The 16,307-nt window shown below is 39.3% G+C and overlaps 1 protein-coding gene across 1 annotated transcript in view; it reads left to right on the top strand.

Annotated features, from left to right (window-relative positions):
* The window catches only part of LOC133206720 (cytochrome P450 7B1), a 130,051-nt gene that overhangs the window by 92,297 nt on the left and 21,447 nt on the right, over nucleotides 1-16,307 (top strand). Inside the window, exon 2 of the mRNA XM_061342922.1 lies at nucleotides 15,462-15,598. Coding sequence (XP_061198906.1) covers nucleotides 15,462-15,598 — 137 coding nt within the window. The remainder of the gene's footprint in view (nucleotides 1-15,461; nucleotides 15,599-16,307) is intronic.

Here is a 16,307-nt window from a genome sequence, read left to right as displayed (position 1 = left end):
TTGCTGGGGCATACCAAAGTCTTGGCTGTACTTCTTTTCTTTTGACCGTGTCCTCTAGCCTGACCAGAGGAGTTGGGAGGGGGTTGAGGGGGAATCAGGGGAGAAGAGGAGAAGTGAAAGCATACAAATAGCCATGATGCCTGTTCAACTGGAAGACCCCCACTTCTGCTGTGGCTGGCAAAGGTCCAGCAGCTGACTGTGGTGGGAACCAATCCCAGCATAAGCAAGAGAAGTTCTATAGCAGAGCAATGGCCAGAGGCATTGGTAGGGTTTGTTTTCAATAATCTGCTTTTCAAAGGAATTTTTTTGAGAGTTCTTCAGATTGTATAGAGTTCCCTTTTCCTGGGAATCTCATCATGATGGTGATGTGTTTGTAGCTCCTGTTGACTGTAGCTCATGTTGTCCATGTTCTGTGACCACCATGGTCACTTTTGGTTTTGTACCAATGTTAATCAGATATTATCCCATGCCCATTATCGTTTGGCCTAGCAATAGCGATATTTAAATTAATGCTGCATTGTGGATTTATACCATTGAGTATAGGTCATGATTTTAATTTGGCTTTTATTTACCTGCTCTTATAAAGTAAATGCATATAGCAGATCAGGAGAAAAGCATGAGACTGTGATTTGAATTTTTCCTTTCTTCTTTGAAGAGGAAAATTCCAAAGAATATAAATACCAAAATTTCTGTTCCGTAATCCTAACTCCAAATATTTACATTTTGGATTTGGATGCTGTTGTTAGTCACCTCTGAGGTGACCCTGTATGTGATGGAGGCTGCAGTTAAGAGTGTGATGTGTTTCCAAACTCTTCTCTGTGTCCTGCTCTTGCTAATTCAGTGTGAGCAAAATGTGTGCATCTTAGAAGATCATGATGCTTTCCAAGCCAAAGGGCATACATTCTGAAACCTTCCCTTTCTCCCATTAAGCAGTGAACAGCCTAACCTTACTAGCGGGTAGCCAAAAGAATTGGAATTCTGTCGAACTGATTAGTAACGACAAATAATTGAGAAGGCTGTTAGAGGAGATCTTGTGGCACAGGAAAAATTATTATCCTTTTTAATAATGCCTTAAAAGCAGTTCCAAAAATTTCATTTTCAGTCATCTGGGTATTCTGTCCTGTGCAACAAAAGTAGAGTGATATTTGAAGTACTGAGCAGCACCACTGGTCTTACAAATAGTAGATATCTCTTATCTTGCATATCTCTGCAGTTATGCAGTCATATGCATAACCTGCACATCCAGTGCAAAGGATATAGTTTATACTTCCAGATCTATTTTAATGAAAGTGTAAGGATGTATCTTCCCCACTGATCAAACCTCCGTGAAGGCAGGTATAGAAGAACACAGATATTCAGTCATTTGCTGTCTCTACTTGCCTGTGGCAAGAGGATAAGATCCCTTGATACAATCCATGATAAGGCAATTGTAGTTTGTAACCACAGGTGCTTGTGATGTAGCACATATGCTGTAATCCATAATTAAATTTAGTGCTATTGATAGTGTAGCTTGTAATGTCTTGGCTTTTTCTGATCATTTAGAACAGAAGTTTTTAAAGGAAAGAAAAGATATATGTGTTCGTTGGATGTATGTCAACGCTGGTTGACACTGTCAGCAGCTGAGGACTTGATCTTCAGGGTGTAAATTCATTTAGCTCAGATGATGCCAGGAGAGCTGTGTCAGTCTGCAGTACTTTAAGCTCTGTCTCAAGGACACCCAGTACCATCGGTAGGAACCTCTTATACAGGATAAGTAGAGTTCCTTGGAGAGGATTCAGGGCTTTCCTGACAGGAGCTTTAGCACCAGCAGTGGTCCTGTAGATCTGGAGCTGCCAAAAGAGATGCACAATCTCTGTCTGTTGCCTTTAATCACAACTGAGGGGAAAACTGTTTCATTCCATCTTCAAGTCTTAAAACTGCTAACATTCAAAAATATTGAAGTTCATCTGATTCTACAGGATTTGCCTGCTGCTTTCTTCTCCCTGGCCTTTTTAGGTAGCACAGATTGCGGCTATTAATGCTTGCATGTGGGAGATTGTGTCAGAGCCTTACCTGTGTCCATGCAAATACAAAGATCTTCATGCAATGGTGAGCATTTCATCCCATCCACAGAAATACCTATTGGATACCGGGTTGACCAGTCATTGCAGCTAGTTCTAGTTCACAAAATAGAGGAATGTTTATGGTAGCTTGGGGGAAGTCGTGAGAGCTGGATATTCACTGCACTCACAATTAATGTAGAAGGCAGTACTGGAGAATGCTTCCAGATTCCTTTGCATGGGACAGTCTGCTGAGCAGGTATCTTTGATTTAGCAGCAGGATGGAGCTGAAATCATGTCTTGACATGCAAGCATTTTGGATTAATAGCTTAATTTTTCCTTGAGGATTGATGGCTTAGTCTGTCGTTTATTTGTTTGAGATATTTTATGATCTGATGATTTCTCCTCACATATTTTAGTCAGGCATTTTATGTATCATTGTTGCTTTATGTTTTCTATTACTGGAAATTAATTTCTCACACAGTGTCTTCATTTCATTATATAATATAATCACACGTGCATTTTGCATGAATAGGAAGAATCTGTTTTAATTTAGCCATTATATAGTTTGCTATCTTGGGTTTTCCTGTTAAAATTCCCAAGTTTTTGTTTTAGCATAACAATAGTCATATTCATTGCTTCTTACATTATAACAAAAGCACTCAGATGTCAGTTCATAGATTGACATAATCAGCTTTGTCTCCTAATTAGAAAAGAGAATAAAGCTGTTTAGGGTTGTCAGTAAAATGACAGTAGTATCATTAACAGAAGGCTACATTGGATGAGAACAGTGCAAATGCTTGGAATTGGAATGTTAAAATTTTTTGCTGATAACCTTTCATTTCTAATTTTCATTTCCTTATGATTTTTCTTTCTAATTGGAAAGTAATAAAGCCAAAGGTACATAATACAGCATATAAATGGAACAATTACTGGTGATGGAGAACATAAGCTCCTTCTGTAAAGACTCAAGTTTATACCAAAGTAGACCTACAGCTAGGAGAAACTGTTGTTCAGGATTCCTGCCTACTCTCAAAGCAAAATTCAACATGGCCAATGCACCCTTTGATCCACTCCTCATTTGTATGATGTCACCAGTTGTTCATGAATAACGGGACAGCTTATGGATCTTAATATGAAATTCCAGACACATCCCAGATGTGACTTCTCAGAGCAGCGCATGACAGGAAGTCTTTTCACAATTAGTCTGAATTAGGCTTAAAACATGACATCAGTCTACTAGCATTGACTTCAGTGAGTCCATATTTTGCACATTTCTCCATCAGTTTATGATGGTGTTGATATCCACCCTTTGGTATAATAGAAGTCCGTTGTACTTGTAGGACACTGGCTTTCAGCTGAATCAAATAAAAATTCCTAAATCTGACTGAATTTGAAATACTCAAATACTGGGAAAATGGGAAGTACATGCTTCAGGATTCAGACATACAGATGGAAATACCATTGCAAGTTGCATCTAGGAGTTATCTGAGGTGGCTTACCCCAGGAGGGTCTAGGCATTCACAAGACTCAGAATTTCATCAACTTTACTGGCAACTTCAGTTAGCGGATTTTCAGACTTCCTACATATCCAACTGTCTTTTGGCAAGCAATATTAAGGTCCTTCTAGGAAGAAATCTGAGCTGCTTTGTCTCTTCAGCATTAGTCAAATGACAAAATTTGAGGTGCCAATCAGCTAGCTGGCAGATCAAGTAGCCAGTCACCTGAGAGAGCACCCTTGAGTGTATTCTAAAACGCCCCCACCTACAGCTTTCTGTACGAGATGAGTGGCTGTGCAGCCAGTCTCGGAGGCGTTTCAGCAGGGAGAATGATGAATGGGTGAGCCACTTGGCCATGGTCCCAAGCTTGCCTTCATTCCTATGCAGTAATATTAGCATGGATGAGGTGTCCTAAACCTTTGTCTCTGCCAGGCTGCATCCACTTTCTTTTCATTAGAACCTGTAAAGCTCATTATCTCCCCAATAGAAATGGTTTACGCTTTTAAGATTTCATGAAGCCTTGATGCTTCCATGAACTTTATGTTCTGTGTATAGACAGCTGCCTTATCTACTGTTTGGGATTTAGCATTTAATTCTGTTGGGCTTCAAAACAAGTATAATAGTGCTTGGTTGGAATAGCTGGTTGGAAAATCTTGAACATTTATTTAATAAAATTCCTAATTTTCAAATTCAAGCCTTTTACTTGATGGAAAATGGAAATTACTGTTGCCAACACCAGGGAGTTTAGATCTCTCCTATACCCTTGAACCAAAGTTGGAAATTATTCAGTTGCTGAGCTGAGTAGCTTCAGTGCAGGCACGACTGGCACTGGAACACTCCTGTGCAGTGCACAGTGGGATTTCCTGAACTCGGGAAGCCCAGAGAGCTGGCAGGAGCCTGTGGCTCACATCACAGTGGCCAATGGGACCTGGGCAAGCAGATGGTGTGGTGTGGCAGTCTGTGCAGAAGAACCTGCAGGAGGGGTGCTGAGCCCTTGCCTGCTCAGCCAGGGAACAGTGGCATCCACCCAGCAGAAAGCCATGGGTTCTCTAAGATCTGCACCCACCATGGCTGATGCAGCTACCCAGACAGAGCTCCGGCGGGAGCATGCTGCCGCCCAGGAGTCTGGCTGTGGGCTGTGCCTGCCTCTTACACCAGTATGGAGCGGTGAGCACCCCTGGGGAGGTGTGCCCAGGTAGAGGAACCCCTCTGCTTAGTGACAGAGCACCTTGACGACAACCAGGTGATCACAGCTGATCAGCATGACTTTATGAAAGGCAGGTTGTGCTTGAACAACCTGATGTCCTTCTATGACAAGGTCACCCGCTTAGCAGACAAGAGAAAGGCTGTGGAGGTTGACTACTTAGACTTTAATGAAGCTTTTGATGCCATTTCCCACATAATTCTCCTGGAGAAACTGACCGCTCATGGTTTGGATGGGTGCACTCTTTGCTGGGTAAAAAATTGGCTGGATGGCCGAGTCCAAAGTGTGGTGGCAGTCAGAGTTAAATCGAATTTGTTGCTGATGACAAGTGGTGTTCCCCAGGGCTCAGTACTGTGGCCTGTTCTGTTTAATACCTTTATCAATGATCTGGATGAGAGGATCAAGTGAACCCTCAGTAAGTCTGCAAACAGCACCGAGTTGGGTGGAAGTATTTATTTGCTTGAGTGTAGAAAGGCTCTACAGAGGGATCTGGACAGGCTGGATCAATGGACAGAAGCCAATTGTATGAGGTTCAGTGCTAGGTCCTTCATTTGGACCACAACAACCCCAGGCAACACTACAGCTGGAAAGCTGCCTGGCTGAAAAGAACCTGGGGTGTTGGTCAACAGCTTGATGAATATGAGCCATCAGGGTGCCCAGGCAGCCAAGAAGGCCAACAGCATCCTGGCTTGTGTCAGAAATAGTGTGGCAAGCAGGGCCAGGGCAGTGATCATGCCCCTATACTTAGCACTGGTGAGGCTGCATCTTGAGTGCGGTGTTCAGTTTTGTGCCCCTCACTACTAGAGAGATATTGAGGTGCTGAAGCAGGTCCAGAGAAGGGCAACGAAGCTAGAGAAGGATCTGGAACACAAGTCTTACGAAGAGCAGCTGAGGGAACTGGGGTTGTTTAGCCTGGAGAAAAGGAGACTCAGACCTTACTGCTCTCTACGACTACCTGAAAGGAGGTTGTAGCAAGGTAGTTGTTGATCTCTTCTCTCAAACAGCAAGTGACAGGAAAAGAGGAAATGGCCTCAAGCTGCACCAGAGGAAGTTTAGACTGGATATTAGGAAAAATTTCTTTGCCAAAAGGGTTGTCAAGTGTAGGAACAGGCAGCCCAGGGAAGTGATTAAGACACCATCCTTAGAGGTGTTTGAAAGATGTGTAGATGTGGCACTTAGGAACGTGGTTTAGTGGTGGACTTGGCAGTGCTAGGTTACCATTTGGGCTTGATCTTTAAGGTCTTTTCCAACCTTAGCAATTCTGTGATTCTATGAAATTGTGCAATTGTGCAGTATCTGTATTTTGGGGAAAGAAAAAAAGTATATATTTCAATAGATCTAGGACAAGCAAGTCTTGGACTATTCAGAAATATGATTGTATCATAATCCAAGTATTACTTTGTGCAGGAAACAGCTTAGGAAAACAATGAAACAAGTATTCATTTGCAATTGTAATATCTCTGATTACAGTCCCCAAGTTGACATTTACTCAATTTAATTAAAAAAAAATTGAGAATTGTATTTATATTTTCTACTCTATCTTTCACAGCAGAGGGATTTAAAACATGTTCAGACCTACAATGTCCCAGTTACTGTTCCATCTTATGATCTTCAATTAATAATATTTTACTTTCCATGGCTGCAGAATGAAAATGTATTCTTGATTTACCTAAAACTGGAATTAATTAGGTTACCTGAAAGTGACAAGGATGTTGTACATTCCAGAGAACTCACAGAAACAGAAGGCCAAGAGCCTCATTTAAGGGTTTAACCCTTATGCCCTTGAACACAATAGAGTTTACATAAATATTTAAAAAGGGCAGCTGCAGACCAATTAAAGGAATATATTTTCCAAGCATCAAACCATTGTTTTCAGGCAATACACTGAAGCTCTTATACTGATACATATTAAATCTGTTAAGGACTCAGCAGAGTTTCAGGCTCAGGAGAGGGAAAAGCAGATGAGAGCACCCCAGGGGGAGTTTGGGCAGAGATCGCTTGTGAGATGCATAGCCCAGCTCACAGGGTGTCCGCATGGGCTGCAGGTGGCTGCATACTGCTCTGTAAATCCATCCGGGAAGGAGACGGCACAACCATCCCTCTCGTTAGTCCTTTCCTAGGAAAAGCTGTGGGCATGCTGAGAAGGCTGCAACGGTCTTCATTCTGATATCTGCTAAATAAAATTGAGGAGCAGCTGTTTTGTGGGAAATATATTTGAGATTTTTTTTTTTTAATCTTTAAAAATAAGGCTGTTTAAAGATACTTCAGAGCTTCCCTCATAATGAGAGGTTTAGCTTCAGGCTAGCCCTACCAAAGAATGCTTAGTAAAAAACTACATTTCATATGCGCTTACTTCAGACTAATGGGCTGCCATTACATAGCAGGAAGCATGAATTATAGAAGGGTGCTGCTCATACACATGGTGACGTGAAAATTGCCACTACCCAGCCCTAAGAAAACAAATTTGCAAGCAGTCAGGGATTTTTGCTCCCTACTTGTGGCGACTTGATAAGGCAGGGATAGGACTTACACAACTGTGAACTACAAGAAAGGCTGGCTTGAAAAATACCCATGTGTTCTACTGGAAGCAGGGGCAGAGCCAGAATAGAGCTAGGGGAAGGAGAAGGAGGGAAATGGTACAAGTGGAATGGAAAACAGAGTGGGGAAGTTTTGGAAGAGGAGATGTGCGAAGAAAGAGCACAGAAGTACATCTAGGAAAGAGGAGAGACTTGTGAGGAGCAAAAGATAAAGAGCTGATATTGCAACATGCTTTCTGCTGAAATAAGTCACCTATAGTTTCTCCTGAGAGAAGTAAAATCACATAGAAACTGAAATGTTAACCTAGGCTGGTGGCAGAGGGAGATGAAGCAGGAGAGAATGAATGTGCAGTGGAGAGTCCAGTTACAGGACTGTTTGTCAGAACATGTGCAATAGACTTGCAGCACTGCAAGGAAAAGAGGGAAAATGAGAATCTAGGGAGGAAGTGTGTGTAATACTTTGGAAGAGAAGAAGACCGACTCATACTACGTACATCTTACAGACATTAAAATATTCACCCAAGTACAGTACTCAGTTGCTGTTTTCCTGTGATATATGAATTAGTGACAGTGTCAGTTATCTTCCTTCATTATATAATTTCAGCTTTAAGTGAACAACTTTAACCTATCTGTATTGCTAATAAAGACCAGAAAAAAAAAAAAAAAAAAAAGCCTTTTCACTCCTTTTCTCTCTAGTGATGATAAAGAACCTAAAAAGATACCAAACTTTTGGACAGCTCAGTTATATGAAAATGAAGGGGCTATTTTCATTACCTTTTTATTCCAATAAATATCCTCATTATTTGGCATTCATACAGTTTTTCAGGAAATATTTGATTTTTACATTTTCCCTCTTAAATTATATGTAATAAACTCAAAGAAAACACAGTTGCTGCACATAGAAGCAGCAATATCTTTCCATCTATCATTCCCCTCTCTTGCCTTGTTACCACGGTATTTTAAACATGATAATGTCCCACCACTGTTTCTGAGATTTCCTGAATTTATTTGTTTGCTTATTATGTAAGGAATGATTTCTGCCTATTTGAATATATTTCTGTGGGGAGTGCTGACATTCTTATCCACACTTCACTTGTCATTTCTAGGCCAGACAGTTAATATGATTTCCTGCTATGAGCTACTTACTGTGTACAGTTTTAACATGTATTGCAGCAAGGCAGTATATGAAAGTGCAGAAATGGCTTATGAAAGAGATGGATATTGGGGAGGAGTTGTTGGGTTCTCTTAGGTAAAGCCAGTTGATGTGCAAGCATAAATAGTGGTAAAAGGAAGTACCAGTGGACTTTATATTCTGATCTCATCCTTCTCACATGAATACAGGAAAATAAGTGTTTATGTTTGTGGATAATACCAAAAGAGGAGCAGCTTCAATCCTGCAAAGGAGAAGTTAGCATTGCAAATGGCAAACTGGAAAACACAGAGGACTAACCAACAGCATCTGGACAGGACCACAGTCTTTTCTCTGCAAAAAGGCTGAGGGCTCTAATGGTTCCCAAGCTGGATTTTTGTCACAGAGGTGATTTTGCACAGAAAGCTGAGGTTGTGCTGGGAGGCAAAGCCACGTGTGTCACCCTTGAGATGGGAGAGGTAATTCCTCTGCTGTACTCAGTGCAGAGCACTGCCATAGAGCAGGGCGTGTGCTAACACAAGAAAATCGAACGGGGAGTGACATAAGTATATAGAGGTCTAGAAAATCGTTATAAGGAAATACTGGAAGAAATTGAGGTTATTTAACCTAAAGGAGACTTAAGGGAGAAGATGATAAGTACCTTTCAATATATTAAGTGCTCCTGCAGAAGTGAAGGGAGTCATTTATTCTCTTATTTTTTTGCAGGCAGAATGAGAAGTAGTGGGCTTAAGGTAGAACAGGAAGATAAAGGTTAGATGTGAGAAGAAACTTTCTGATAATGACAGATTGCTTGAGGAGACTGTAGAGACTCCATTACTGAGCATCTTCCAGAACACCATAGGCAAATATGAGGCAAGATATCAGTGCACAGCACCCTACCTGGGACATGAGGCATGGAATAAATAACCTCTCATCATCCCTTTCTGGCCTATTTTTCTTCCATTAAATATAAATTAAGAGGGGGAAAGCCCTTGGATGGGTAAATTATCTCAAATCTGTGTTACTTAAATGTAATAGAACAAACTTGGACTTGGTCGGGCAAAGCATTGAGTAATTGTGGCAGCTCTCACTGACCTCACCCAGAGCAGAAGTAAGGTAGGATTTCAAGGATGGGGCCATAAGCACTTAATTTATATTAATTTTTGATATTGCTGAATTACTGTTGCATTCCCCAAGTCTTGTCTTCCCATGACTGTTATGTTGGGTGTTAAGAAACTTTATATTAAATTTTCTAAAGGACCTTTCTGGGAATTGTCAGCATTAGATACAACTTGAGCCAAGAGGTTTTTTGCAGTGGGTTTCCATTTTAAAACTATTCAAATTAATTTCCCACGATGGTATTTAATTTTAGACAATGTCCCAGCCAGTCACTACAAGTAGTGGTTGAATTTATGGATGTGTCGTTGTATGTACGTACAATGTCAACCTACAATTGTTGAGATAATTTAGCCTAAAAAATTGCAAAGTAATATAATTTCCTAGAGAGCAGTATTTCAGAGCTTCTGAATGAGTTGTTGAGTACTGGTATCTTTTGGATATTTGGGGATGACCTAAAGGAAATTACTGGAATAGAGAAAAAAGAAGAGCTCCTGTGAGGATGGCAACACAGGTTAGAGATCTCAGCAACAAAAAAGCTTGTAATATTTTTTATTTTAAAATAAGAAAGGATTTTCATTTTAAATCCCAAAGGTTCTTGACATGAAAAGCTTTCGACTAAAGGATTGCATTTTTCTGTGGGGGAGAAAAAAAAAATCACTGCAAAAATTCACTGTTTGGTTGGTTTGTTTTCGTCAACATTTCTCCCAGTTTGTCTCACATTATCACTAGAGTCTGCCTTTGCTGTACTGCTCTTTTTGGGAGCGCAGATAAACTCCTCTTTCCTGGTGCTTAACAGTGTATTTGCTATTTTTTCCTGAGCCTTTTTCTTTTACGAGTGATCTTTAGCCTAACGAAAAAGAGGAGGCTATCAGTACTGCAGCACGAAATCAAATCACTTTACCTAGGCAAAAGTACAGGTGTCAACAGCAGTTTTTTCCATCCCAGGGCTCTTGTTTCTTCTTCACTGAGTCAATCCATGTCTGCATCTCTGTCAAGACTTGGCCTGATGCATCCATTTATTCCGCATAAGCTCCCAAGTAGTGATCAGACAGAGCAACGTCCGGTCCTTACCTCTGCAAGAAGTATGTGAGCTGAGATTTCAGAGGTAGAAGACTGTGTATTGTTAAATCTCTCAACTGGCTTGTTCTGCAGGGAATAGTTTTTCATAATGCATGTGTTCAGCCTGGAAAATTTGGAGTTCTTGATGTCACTGAGGCAGGTGATCTGGATGGGGCATTTTATAAGTATTGAAAAATGGTGTTGTGGACAAATACTTTGAAGATTTTTTATATTTATGTCCTCATAGATACAAAACAACTGGTGCTGGGAGCAGGTCTGGAGGAAACTGTAACTGCTGAATTAAAAGGACATAGGAAGATAGACTTACTGCCTTTCTCCTGTCCTAACTTTCCTGTGTTTGCTCTCTCATAATACAAGAAGACACTCCAGACACCACATTCTGGGGATTTCCTTTGTTGGGGTTGAAGCCTTTGGCCTCATTCTTTTCCTCACAGTTAGAGGGCTCATAAGCCCCTGGAAAGACAGTGTCTGTCATGTCTTGTTGCTTAAATATTGTGGTCGGCCTGTGAATAATCTCAAACTGCTTTGACGTGTTCATAATAGCTTTTGTTCTACTTCTGTACCCATCCATTTCCATTCCTTAAAGTCCCCCAGCATGGAGGGTTCCAGCTTGGAAGCAGTGTGTGATGATTTGGCCAGAGATGTTACGGGAAAATCAGACCTTTAATTTTTGTGGAAGGTAACAATGACTTGGCATGGAAAATGACCCCTCTGTGGCACATGATATTACGGTTAGAGCTTTTTCTCCCTGGCTTGCAGGTGTTTTTCTCCCTTTAGTGAAAGTTTCTGAGAAGCGGTCAGCTGAACCGGCTGTACCCTGCAGAGTGATGTGTTGATGTGGGGCTTCTTCAGCTGTGCTGTGTGCAGTGAAGGCTGCGTTAACACCAGATGCCAATCATACACCACCAGTGGATTTGCAAGATTATAGGACAGGAAAAAAGATGAAGGTTAAGCACAGGGCACAATAGAGATTACTTATGGTAATGAATTGTATAATTTTTCTAGACAGATCTGGATTAATGTTTATCCCAGGAAAGAGATTACTGTATGTCTGATTCTAGTTGTAAACAGACATTATTAAACAGAAGGTTTATGTTCATGAAATGCGACTATGGGTGTTAAAGCACTTATGATTTATTATGTGCAAAAAGAAAAATTAACCTGTTCATCTGCTATAGTACAAGATGCGCTGTGGATTTTTGCATAATTTGGAAGGCATCTGCTCCCTTGGAATACAAATAACCAGTGAAATGAGAAGGATTCTCCTCTCGTTTACACTGATCCAATGTCCTACACTGCAGTGATGTTGAATGGTTTAACCAACAAAAGAATAGTCTTTATTGCTTTTGCAAAGCAATAATATTTCTATGAGAGATAATGTTGGCAAAGTCTGTTTGCTTGTAAATTTTTAGGGAATTTTCTTACAACTGAGAAAAAAAAAAACACAACAAAAAAGTAAATGTGCAGAGAGCTTAACAAATGACCTTATTTGTGTTTCCCAAATAATTCCCTGTCAGTAATTGAAAGCACAATGTTTGCAGACCTTAAATTTTTTTAAAATATATATATATTGAATTATTTTTTCACATAATTGATGTTGTAGACCATTTTTCTCCTGCTTTATTGCATCACTGCTGCTATGAGTGAGCTATAGGTACAACATCCACATTTTTTAATACCACCTTACCTAAGGAGCTAAATAATCACACCTGAGTCAGTGTTCTGAGTGAGGTAAAAAAATCTCACCTCAAGGAAAGTGCAAACTCCAAAACTTTGCTTATTTGGTAGAGAAGACATTGCAACTGTATTGCTTTCTAGCAAGAAAGTATCTTTTCACTGTGAAAGCAAAGAAAAATTAGGTTTCAAAATCTGTTCATCCTATTTATGGGCTGTATTTGTAGCCAGCTGATTTTTGCATAATGCCATTTGAAATTATCCATTTAACAATGATGGATGATACAAATGTGTTGCTTTGCCTCCACTTTGTAACTGATCTGTCTACTTATAGATTGTATTGGACATGTTGCTGATGCTTTATTTGTAAAATTCACTTACATATGTGAGAAATTTGTCCATTAAGTCTTACTGACTTCACAGCGGCTTCTCAGATAACTAAACTTATTCCTGTATGCAAGCAAAGCCAGTCCAAGCCATAAAAAGCATAGGAACATAGAGCAAAAAGACCTGGGAATATTATGAGGTGTGTTAAGTGAATTAAAATTTAAGCAGTTAAACGACTTCTGAATAAAATGTAACCTGGTAAGACGTTCTGAATGCTTTAGATTAAAGAAGTTACAATCTTAAATTGCCATCAAAACACTTGATTTTGCTCTTATATATTTCTTAGCTCTATTTTACGTTTGGTACAACATTATATATTGTGTCATGAAAAATATGTAACTAACATTTTCAATATTTTTCCTAATTATCAAATCTTCCAATGCCTGTGAAGAGCTGAAGTTCACAAACATATTGATTAACCCATAAAAGTTTCTGTGGGCTTTTCTAATGGTTCAGTGTAGCCTCTGAAGCTGATGAGAACTTCTGGAGGTACCCGGGATGCAGGTGAGAGTCCTTCAAGAAGCCAGGGTCAGCTGCTTAAGAGTTTGTGCAGTGAAGCGTTGTATTTTGGGAGGCACTAAAATATACGAGGTGCTCTTTTCTTCACTTTGTATTAGCAGACATCGATAAGTCATAGAGATGACCTCCATCTTCCAAAGAGAAGGAAAGCTAGAAATGAAGACACATTTCTGTTATCAGTCTGCTGTGGGTCGTAAGTTGAACTGGTGGTATATTTTCCTCTGAAAGCTGCATAGCCTTGACACAGTGTTTAACAGTATTAAGCTTATTGCTGCTGAGCTAAACATGTCTGAAGCGAACGATGACCCTCACGTCTTTACAATAGCAAAATGTCTCCCTGATGTGATCCTACAGACTTGGAGCATTAAGTTAATTTTCCCCTGGATTTCTGAGCTGCCTTCTTTTTACCCGGTCTACAGCTTGTGAAGAATACAGCTTCTGACCAAATGACAGAACATGGAGGGTGAAATTAGATGCATTCAATTAGAAGATGACAAAAAGACCATCTAAATATTTGTCAGGGTACTACTTACAGGGCGTAGTGTCCAGACTAGGAAGTGAAAGGTGGCTGCTCTCAGGATTTAGTAGTCTGGGGGGTGAAAAATATGGGTAAATCATCCAGATTCCTTATGGGCTTGGAAGGGATAATTGAGGGTATCAAGTTGGCTGTTATGCTTCCAGGGCTGGTGATCCTTTTCATGTAATCTCAGATTAGTCCTTTTCTTGTATTCACTATTACAGAATTAACCATCACAAAGTTTTTTGGACCACTTTTTATTATCCATCCACCACTAGAGGATGAATAATGCAGCGGTTTATGGGAGGTATTGTAAAAAGGGGCTGCACCTTCTCCACAATTAAAAAAACCTACCACAAAACAAACAAAACCCCAAAGCCACAAAACCCAAAGAAACAAAAAAGAATGGACAAACTTGTCAACTGTGAGACTGTGGTGTTTGGACCAGAAAGATGCTCTTGAAAACCAACATTCAAAATAAGTGCTAAATTGAATTAAGAGATTGAGTTACGCAGCTTGGTTTGGCCACATCTGTTTGTCTACATATTAAAATCATAGCAACTTTTTAAATCAGAGAGCAAATCTCAGGCTTTTAATTTCTTGTTCAGAAAATTTTAATAAGGAAAATATAAGATGCAAATACAGCCTATGATGTTTACCTTTTTTTTTTTTTTTCATTTCTGTTGCAGCAGTTCAAGGGAGAATGTGACTATGATAGGGTTAATCCAGCTACATAAAAATCCATGCTGTGTATGATAGTAGTAAAGCTTGTGATCCCTTGATCTTTGATTAGATCCAAGCTAGTAAATATCTTGTATTTAATCAGAATGAGTTGTACTGCATGTAGTATAAGTCACCTTCACAGATGGGATGTAGCAGCAGAGTTGTTCGTGAATATTTGTTTTAATCTTTTCCAGAGCAAGCACGCTCTATGTTTCTTTGTTGTAAATCAGATTCAAGCAACTAAAGACCAGCATGAAGGAAAGACATTTACTTGCAGGCAGGAATAGAAAAGTGTGGGAACCTTTTTTCCTTTTTAAAGAAAAATGTAACTTCCTAGATTCTGGAAAGGTATTTTTCAGTATTCCATAAACGTAACCAAGACACCATGGCTGCTTTTTTAGACTGGGATGCAAATACCATCACTAGAATTTAATCTTTAACTGTTCGTGCACATTTCTACCTTAGGAGACTATGAATGTACGGAGATTAAGATTTATTATGGTAAATGTTTAGCCTCTATTATTATTCTATATTTTGAAGTGATTTCGTTAGAATGGTAGCTGTTCTGTGTGCTGCTAAACTGAAATTATTAAAACATTATCTGTAGGGCTAGTTGTTTTGTGTGGTTTGTCAGCGTCCTATTTACCTAAATCTGTCATAATTGCCTTCTGATACATCTTCCTCTGACATGCCAAATATTGAAAATGAGATGACTCTTTACCGGGAGACTTTCTACCAAATGTCATTTTTCTGTGTTCATAACTTGATGGTAATAACTGTACGACCTGTAGTTAAATGCATCTCAATTTCTCTCACTTATTTTTCCTAATCACCACACAGAGCCTTCTGTGCTCAGAGGTGTGATTAGATTTAACCTGCCATCATATCTGAAGAACTTTCTGTACAACATATTATACATTGCAAGAATTATATATGTAAATGGTGGCTCTAAGTGTAATATATAAATAGATAAAAAGATGAGTTGCTCTCATGCCAAAGTTAATTCCTCATCATTTTTTTTCTGTTTTTAACAGGAAGTCTGGAGAGCCCCCACTAATAAATGGCTGGATCCCTTACCTTGGGAAGGCTCTGATTTTTAGAAAAGATGCTTTCAAATTCTTACTGGATCAGCAAAAGAAACTTGGAGATATTTTCACTGTACATATTGCTGGTGAGACATATTTTAGTATTTCTCCTTTTTTTTTTTTACATTGGTGAAGTTAAATACTAATTCAGATGCTTAGTTTAGAATCTTCTTTATTCAAAACCATTTTTGTGTAGCATAGACCAATAAAAATTACTTAAATTCACGTGTATTGTACGAATAATAATTATCTATAGGATATAATTATGAACATGTGGATTTCTGTACAGCTATAGGTGTATATGCATATTGACAGAATTTGTAGGCATGTAATGTATGAGCATAGCTTTTGCCAGCACGTTTAATTGTGTATTGTTTGGGGATTTTTTTCTTAAAGAAGGGAGAACTAGCATCATCTTGACACTGCACAGAAAAATATCAGATTAAATTTAGAAAACAAGAAAAAAAGTGCAGAATATGTTCTCACACATTTTACAACTGGTTGACAGGAACACAAGGGAATGAATGACACATTGACTCAGTGATACAATCAGGACTGGAACACAGAAACTTCCCATTGCCAGCCTTTTACTCTGATCTTGCTTGCTGAAAATAACAATATAATAAAGTATGATATAACCTTGCTGCTTTCTGTATTTACAGCTGTATTACTACACTAGCTTGAATACAAACATTTGAGTGATTTCACGTAGACATTTAGCTGTAGAAGGAAAACATAGAATGAAACTGGAATCTTGAATGAAACCTTAATATGTAAATTTACATATATATACAC

Source organism: Neopsephotus bourkii, unplaced genomic scaffold (assembly GCF_033783945.1).
Source record: "Neopsephotus bourkii isolate Nb327-2 ecotype Australia unplaced genomic scaffold, CSIRO-AGI_Nbou_v1 NB_1820, whole genome shotgun sequence".
Lineage (NCBI taxonomy): Eukaryota > Metazoa > Chordata > Aves > Psittaciformes > Psittacidae > Neopsephotus > Neopsephotus bourkii.
This window is presented reverse-complemented; position numbering and strand designations above follow the sequence as displayed.